This window comes from Arachis duranensis, chromosome 10, assembly GCF_000817695.3.
Source record: "Arachis duranensis cultivar V14167 chromosome 10, aradu.V14167.gnm2.J7QH, whole genome shotgun sequence".
Taxonomy (NCBI): domain Eukaryota; kingdom Viridiplantae; phylum Streptophyta; class Magnoliopsida; order Fabales; family Fabaceae; genus Arachis; species Arachis duranensis.
This window is the reverse complement of record NC_029781.3, coordinates 10,570,608-10,579,550: the sequence shown is the minus strand read 5'-3', so window position 1 is coordinate 10,579,550 and position 8,943 is coordinate 10,570,608. Positions and strand designations below refer to the sequence as shown.

The 8,943-nt window shown below is 36.7% G+C and overlaps 1 protein-coding gene across 1 annotated transcript; it reads left to right on the top strand.

The window, feature by feature from the left end:
• The first annotated feature begins 7,280 nt into the window (after positions 1-7,280).
• Positions 7,281-8,646, top strand: LOC127742813 (uncharacterized). Its single transcript, XM_052255554.1, has 4 exons — positions 7,281-7,322; positions 7,854-7,946; positions 8,043-8,144; positions 8,257-8,646. The coding sequence occupies exons 1-4, from the start codon at positions 7,281-7,283 to the stop codon at positions 8,644-8,646; spliced, it is 627 nt and encodes a 208-aa protein (XP_052111514.1).
• The last annotated feature ends 297 nt before the right edge of the window (positions 8,647-8,943 follow it).

Below are 8,943 nucleotides of genomic sequence, written 5' to 3'. Positions count from 1 at the left end.
ATAAGCATAAAGGAAAAAGATCAGTGGAAGCATGAAATGGGTCAAATATATGTGCATTTTGGATTGTAGTCGAGTTAAAAATCTGAAGATAAAATTCACAATCCAAAATATACAATGAGGGGAATTCAAGTTAATTAGGAAAAATAGTGATCATGCCATGAGTTAGAAAGTTAAAGTGGTCAGGTAAAAACCAAAAAGAGAAGTTAGAAAGTTAAAAGTGGGTAGGAGTGAAAAAGAAGGTTAAGGCAAGTGGCATGAGAATGATTTCCTAGTTAATAATGAATTCACAATTTGAAGAACAATCAACTCAAATTCAAGCAAGGATTTCAGTTTATTGATGATAATTCAGATAGATACAAGAGTTGCAAATTGAAATGAAATCATCAATAATGCAATTTATTAACCAAGGAACCAGAAAGAGATAAGAAAGCTAGCCCGTGCATTCACGAATTGTTTTGGTTGTAGCCAAGTAGTGCAAAATTCTAAATCGCCAAAACCAATACATGAATGGGGTAAAAATGAAATAATTTACAGAAAATTGGACATCATTCTGGCTAGAATTGGGTGTTCCTAGGAAATAAACAGTAGGAAAAATCAGTTCATATAAAATTAAATAATGCTGCAAAGAGACACAAATAACATGAACATGAAAGAACAGTGTAACAGCAGCATGAAACATGGAGGAACAATATATGAACAATATGATCATCACAGCAAAATTAGAATTGCGAAATAGATAAAACAGGTAACAAGAACGGCGCAATTATCAGGCCTAAATCCACTAACCACATCCTAGCTACCTAACCACCTAGAATCCACTACGATCATGCATCTCTAACTATCCTAATATGAACAAAATCTGAAAAATATGCAACTAACTACTAATGATAGAGAAATCGGTGTTTGGTGGAACCTGGTGTGTGTATGAACAGAGGTATGGATCAGAGAGATGGTGGGGATGTGGTGGTGGTGTTGCTGACGCGGCGGCGATGGGAGGGGTGGCGCAGCGGCGGTCTGAGGTGGTGGCAGGGGTGGGTTTGTAGTGCTAGGTTAGGGTTAAGGGAGGGGTAGGGAAGGAAGAAGTGGGTGAAGGTTGTGAGGCTGTGGTGGTGGTCGGCGGTGAAGGCTCGGTGAGGCGGCGTAACAGTGGAGGGAGTGCAAGGGAAGAAGAAGGGGGAAAGGAGAAGGGAAGAAAGAAGAAGGAGGGAGGCGTCTCGGCGATGGTGGGGCGGCGGCGGTCAGAGGAGGAAGGAAAGGGGTGAGTGGGTGACGCGAAGGGGTAGGGTTTCGCGTAGGTTGGGGTAAGTGATTTTGAATCCACGCGAATGCGTGATTCACGCGGTAGCATGGATGATGCGAAAACGCAACAACGCGGAAGCGTCACTGACGCGATCGCATGAATGGGGGATAATGTAAGTGACGCAAACGCATGAAACACGCGAATGCGTCGTTTGGAATTGCGCTAAACGCACGATTCCAGCATCGTTTTGGCGCAACTCTCTGTTTCTATTTAGGGAGCCATAATATCCCCGCGACACAGACGCGTCGCTCACACTTTCGCATGGGTTGAGTGTTGTGCAATTGACACGGTCGCGTCAGGGACGCGAACGCGTGGGCCGTTTTGTGCTAAACACACACCAGCTGCACGATTCCAGCCTAACTTTCTGGGCGTGGGAACTTTACGCCGATTTCCATTCGATGCCCACGCGTAGCCTGCGTGCTCGCGTGGGGTGATTTTTTTATGCAATATGCAGAATGAAATGAATGTCATGCACAATTCCAGGTTCAACCAAAATTCAAAAACAGACTAAACTAAAAAAGGAACGATCATACCATGGTGAGTTGTCTCCCACCTAGCACTTTTAGTTAAAGTCCTTAAGTTGGACATTTGATGAGCTTCCTGTTATGGTGGCTTGTGCTTGAATTCATCCAGAAATCTCCACCAATGTTTGGAATGCCAATAGCCTCCGGGGTCCCAAACAAGGCACGTAAAGCCCTTGAGCAGTTTCAAACAGATTCTCAGGCTTCCAGTGTGCTGAATGTCAGAACAGACTCCAGGATCCCAAACTTTACTTTTACACCCGTCTTTGTCTTGATCTGCATTTCTCCAGCCGGGTGATAAGTAATCTGAATTCTCACTGTAGTGACCAAACAGCTTCCAAGACCCATGCAATTGAGCTTGACACCAATCCTTGCGCCTCAAATTGAAGTGTGAAACCTCATCGAATCTTGCATACCAGCTCTGGGTGCGAGTCAATTCCCTTTTACTCTTAAAGCCGCAAAGAGCCCTAAGCTGGCCATCTGTTTCAAGCAAGCCATATTCAAGTGAAAAAGTAAAGATAAAGGTCAAGGATTTTACCCACTTGAAGTTGGAGTTGGGTAGTAGTGGCCTTGGGATAAGTGTTTCCAGTGGTTCTGCAAGCTCTACTCCCTTGTGTTCTTCTGTGAATTCCTCCACTTCTTTGCAAACTTCTTCATTGTCAACCATGTCTTGATCAAAGTCTTCGATTCTTCCTCATCATCACTCAAGTCATAAGTTGGAGGTTGAGAAAAATCTACCTTAGCATTATCTTCGTATTCACTCGGGGAAGATTCTTCTGTCTCAAAGAATTCACTTGCGGATGCAAGTTCATTACTAGGAGAACCTGACTCGTGATTATCATTATCAAGGAAACTTGTATCTTGAGTTGTTCCGTCCAGTTCTTCATAGTATACCTGCTTTGGAGGTTGTACACTATCCTCCTTAACATCAATTGTAACGTCCTTGACGGAATTTTCCACAACTCTGGATTCCCATGGAGGTTCAGCATCTCCTAAATCTTTAATCAACTCTTCGTCTTCTATAATGACAGCTTCCTCTATTTGTTGCAGTACGAAGTCATGCTCTGTACTGTCTACTGGAGTTTCTATTATCTCCTTCATGCTACGTTCTTCATTAGATTGTCCACATGGAGCTATGGGAGTTCCTTGAGTGTCCAAACGTCTGGAGGATAATTAATTTATTGCTTGATCCAGTTGATGAAGGGTTGCATAAAATTGATCTATTGTTTCCTTGAGGCAAGCTTGTGATTCTTGAGGTGATGGATATGGACATGGTACATAGGGAAGTGGTGGTTCTTGGGAGTAATTGGATTGGAATTGGGGCGGATAAGGATCATACGGCGTTGAATGGTGAAAATGAGCTTTTGAGTGTGGTGGTTCGAAGCTATGTTGAGAGGATGGTCTATAAGCACAGGGTGGGGCTTGTTGGTAACTACAAGGGGGTCCACCATATCTATCAGCTTAGCATGCATTGTAGAATGGTCTTTGTCCATGATATCTTGGAAGGTGTTGTTGCCTAAAGGGTTGATCAGATCCTCTTGGCTCCATCCATCTTTGATTGCTTTAACCGTGATGCATAGTCCTGTTATAGCTTCCATTCATTTCAACAAACTTAGAACCAAACTCAAAGCGAGAGGGGTGAGAACTCATAGTAGCTAAGAGAAATAAAAAGGGAAAACAAAAACAAATAAACAAGTAAAAGAAAAATATTTACAATAACCAATAATAAGGCACACGTTTGTAATTCCCCGGCAACTGCGCCATTTTGACGATCGGATTTCCTACCGGTAAAAAAATATAAAAATATGATCGTGTAATAAGTATAGCTTCTAAACCAACAAAAAATCCTTTCGTACAAACGTTTGGTTGTCACAAGTAACAAACCCAATAAAATTTATAAACCGAATTATTCAAACCTCGGGTCGTCTTCTCAAGGAATTGTAGGGAAGTATAATTTATTATTGGTTATGGAAAACAGTATTTTCGGGTTTTAAAAAGGGTTTGAACAAGAGAAATAAATTGCAGGAATTAGTAAATTAATAACTAATAAAACTCTTGGCAAGGTATGAAAATTAGAAGTCCTATCCTAGTTATCCTTATCAATGGTGATGAGAATTATATTTTTGATCCCACTCAGTCAACCTCTAACTATGAAGGTAAGTCAAGTGGGTAAATCAATTTAACACCCAAATTCCTAGTCAACTCCTAAGGAAAGACTAGAGTTATAGGCATCTAAATCAATTAGCAAGGACAACAATTAACAATCACGATGAGTTTGACAACTCAAGAGTCACCAATTAATCAACCAAAGCCAAAAGGAAAAAATCTAAATTATTTATATAAATAAAAGAAAGCAATCATAAATCTGAAATACCTCAAATTGAATTAATAAAAGAAATCAAATCCAACATAGAAAAATATACGAGAATTGAGTAAAGGAACATTGAACCTGTGATGAAGAAGAAATAATCCCAATAAGATAAATCCTAATCCTAAATCCTAAGATAAATCATAATCCTAAGAGAGAGGAGAGAGCCTCTCTCTCTAAAACTACATCTAATCCTAAAATTGTGTAATATTCATTAATTGTTCGCTCTCCTTTGAATGAATGGATTCCCCCATTTTGTAGTCTCCAATATGTGTTTTCTGGGCTTGGATTTGGGCCAAAAAGGGTCTAGAAATCGCTGGGGTGACTTTTGTAAATTCTGCAGATCGCGCACGTCACGCATCCGCGTGGGTCACGCGGTCGCGTCATCTGGAGTTTTGCTTTTCCGCGCGGTCGCGTCAGTCACGCGTCCGCGTCAGCTGTGTTTCGCGCGAGTGACGCATTTGCGTCATGCACGCATTCGCGTAGATGCCAATTTGCGCAAAGCGCGTGTTCGTGTCGTCCATGCGGACGCGTCGCTGCCAGTTTCTTCAAAAACTCCATTTTGTGCTTTTCTTCCATTTTTGTATGTTTCCTTTCCATCCTTTAAGTCATTCCTGCCCTATAAAACATGAAAGTACTCAACACACAGATCACGGTATCAAATGGTAACAAAGGATAATTAATTTTAATATTTCTAAAGCATAGGAAACATGTTTTCACTTATGTCATATCACAAGGAAGGAATTATAAAACCATGCAAATTCATATGAATAAGTGGGTGAAGAATTGATAAAATCACTCAATTGGGCACAAGATAAATCACAAAATAGTGGTTTATCAAAGACATTGGCAAATGATAGAAAAAGAAAAGTGCTAATAGAGTTGAAAGAAAACTGCTAACAATGTTAATAGGATCAAGAGTTTGTATTGAATCAACAACCATAGTACGAGGGGAAAGAAGCTGAGCTTTCTTCAATATGTCCTGAAAACTAAATTAAGATAAAAAAAAAAACATACAAGTATCTAAACTTCACCATACAGTTCTCGCAAGTTAAGGCTATTAGTTAATTTGGTCATGTCACATTTATGTTTTTTTAGTTAATTTGTTATAATCAAAAGTTCAATTATAACTCGGCCAATGAATTTGGGATGGTCAAGTTCATATATAGATAAAAGATCACACCAGGTAAAACTACAATTTGAAATGAAATCTTTTATTATTTCAAAACTTCTATTGACTACATGGAAACTAAGCATTCAGAGAATATAATACTAGCTAATAATGAAAATTAGTAATCCTTGAATTTGGATTCCATAGATAATACTAATTTATACACACATATATTCATGTATATATAAGTCTTATTGTGCACATACCTTTAAAAGATATGAAAAGTGATCCACTTTAAAAATCTGTAAGATAACAAATGATAAGTATATATGCCTGGTTTAACATTGTTGACTACTTCAGCTTAATTTGGCAACAAAATTACAATAAATGATGAATAATTGAATATACTAAAATTATATGGTAATTAGAGTTAATTAAGAAAAGAATATTTCCCGTTGCTATGATCTTGATCTACACCACACCACAATATACATATACTCCATGCATTTGAATTACAACTATTTCACAGCAAGCTTATTAATGTGAGGCGCATCATTGAACCCATGATTCAAACATGGTGTTCACTGTTAAACAAACAAAATTCTGACATCATTGATAAAATTCACAATTTTAATTTAAATTGTGGTTGCGTTACACTGTAAATATATTGTCACAATTATAATCATTTTAATTGTGGGTATTTCTATTTTTGTGATATGCATTGTGATTGGTATGGGTTTTTCTTTTTCAGTAGTTCAACTTAAAAAGCGGTTTCATATTGTTCACTATTTCCCTGGGTTATGGCTTAATGCAGCTAATGTTACCATTTTTCTCCCAATTATTCAACCATTAGCATTCAGACTCCATATATATAATTCTAAATTAGGTCAATAAGTGGGTCTGTGAGGGACCACCATAAATGCTTTTGATGAACAATCCAAATGATTTAGTTTACATGTTCCAATAAGTATCTTATGGAGATCATCTTGTGTGTTCCCTTACATAGTTTTCATTTTGTCAAATCTATTGTATCAATGATCACTACCTACTTTAGATATTGTTTACTCTTTTCTGAAAAAGGACGCATTGAAGTATGAATTGATGCTGTGTATTTAATTCCAAGTATTCATTGTATTTTGCCATGTAATCTTACTAATTTGATTGCAAATTTTTCATGATAGATGTGATTTTTAGTTAAGGCATGTAATTTGTTTAGTTCATTAAAATTTTAAAATTATTCCCTTTTTATTATTGGTTTTTTGGTAGATTTTACTGTCTAATAAGTGTTACTAGTCTGTGTGAAGGTTTTGAAAATATGCCCAGGAAACCGTGGTACAGTTGTATCCTCGATGCCGGCACTACTGACAATACTCAGCATATCAATGTTCAGACATCCAGAAAAAATATATCATTCCGTCGACCGCGTATTGAAACATGGCTAGCTCCATCAACTCATAAAGATCCCAATAAACCTTCTGCATGATGCACAGAGACTAAACATGTTGTTGAGCCTACCCAAATATCTTCAGATGATGAAGATTATGATCCCGAGGCTGATGAGGTTGACTCATGGGATGATCACGTTGATAACTTATATGATGAAGAAGAAGCTGTATGCCGTAACAAGTCCAATGATAGCAAGGATACAGATTATTGGAGTGTTGTTGTAAGCGGTATATATTTTTTCCTGCAGTCTTGATTATTTAATTATAATTGGTTGACTTTGGTATTCTATTTAATTTTTAGGTAACGATAATGCAACTAAACCTTGTAATTTATTTCTTAGATGATAACGTCACAAGAACGATGAAATTGAGTGTCATGGAGGCTATGGTACTTCCTCCTGGTAGATAAATCATTCTGGAGTTTAATACAGAGTTGCAAGCGATCGGTCAGGCAGCAGGATTATTAAGCGAGTTTCTAGGGAGTTTCGGTGCTGACTTTCAACATTTTCCCATTAATGAAGAGAGTTAGAAGACAATGGACAATGCTCTGAAGGAAAATGAATATGACATAATTAAGGTATAATATTAAATTTCGTAGCTTATTATGTTATGTAAAATTAGATCAAATTCCTTATTTTTCCCATTGTTGACATGCATCGCATTATGTCTCAAATTTTTTGTAGACCTTTCTATATAAGGAGGATGACAAGGAAAAAAAAGCGAGTAATGGTTCAAAGGCTAGGAAAAATATGGAAGAAAGCAAGAAACAAATTTTATCACAAGTTTTATGACGAGAGAAAGAGTTTAGAAGAAAATGCTAAGCGGAAACTAACAGGAATAAATGCATAACAGTGAAAATGGTTCGTTCAATATCGTTTGAAGGAATCTACAAAGGTAATTAACATTAAATTTATACTCCATTTAGTTTTGCAATTCTAAACATTTTGAATAACTGAATAAAATGATTGATTAAAAGTGATAGAATTAAAAAGCCAAAAAACCACTCCAATAAGTTTCTAACCCTTGAAAAAAACTGAGGCACTATTAAGGGGCCATTACTTTCTAAAATTCATTGCATGATAAACTATATTTGTATCTTTATTTATAGAAAAAGTGTAGACGAAATGCTCTAAATCAGTCAAAACAACCTTATCCACATACTGGGGGCCCTAAGACAATGGAGAGGCTAAAGGATGAAGAGGTTATTATATGTGTATTATCTTTCATACATTTTTTTGTGGTTTGTGATATTCTTTTGTAACATGTATGATTGTGTAAATATTTAATGTGGTTATAGGAGAAAAAACAACAAAGGCGCATTGGTAGAAGAGAGATGTTTATTATGACTCATAAAAAAAGGGATGGCTCGTATATAAATGATGATGCACGTGTTGTTGGAGTAAGTATTAGTTAAAAATGATTTACATCTCTTACTCTATTCATGTTGCTATCTTCAAAATCACAATAACCAAACTCTGGTATGTCTGTAGGAAGCGATTGCATATATCTAGAGCCAAGATAGTTCCTCGAAAGAGATTTCACTTACTGATTCGCTTGCGCAAGTCCTTGGAAAGGAGCATTTAGGGCGAGTTGGGGGGTTAGGTTTTGGATCATATTCAACCAAAATTATTAGTAATACTACACAACAATTGAACTCCATAGTGCAAATTGAAGAGTATCAGAGTGAGATTATAGAATTGAAGGCGGCAGCAGCAGAACAAAAGGCGGAGATTTCAAAATTGAAGGCAACAATAGTAGAACATAGGGCAGAGGCAGCAGAAGAGAAGGCAAAGAGGCAAACCATGAAAAATCTGGTAAAATACATAATCCAACAGCAAAGAGATACTTTGCCACCTAAAATTGATGCACAGTTGAAGTCTTTGGAGAGTGGAGCAAAATAGATATCTTATAACAATTTATTATGCTTTTTTTTGTTTCCTTCATAAATAGTGCACTTTGAGGATATATTGATATTAACTACTTTATTTTGTGATCTATATGCATCATTTGGAATACTAGCATTGTATTTTACGTCAAGTTTTTTTTTACTGTAATTGCAAACATAATCAGTTAAATTAATACGTAACATTTTAAAATTGAAGATTTTTAAAATTTAAAAGATTTTTTAAAATTAAAAGATTTTTTAAATGTTGATTGTGATATGATCCTAAAATTCAAGTAAATTATTTAAATGGAAA

Bases quoted from the DNA above. Each gene is read 5' to 3' on its own strand.
- LOC127742813 (XM_052255554.1), top strand. From the start codon at position 7,281: ATGGACAATGCTCTGAAGGAAAATGAATATGACATAATTAAG. The intron at 7,947-8,042 runs GTTATTATATGT...ATGTGGTTATAG, and splicing joins AGAGGCTAAAGGATGAAGAG to GAGAAAAAACAACAAAGGCG. The intron at 8,145-8,256 runs GTAAGTATTAGT...GCATATATCTAG, and splicing joins ATGATGCACGTGTTGTTGGA to AGCCAAGATAGTTCCTCGAA.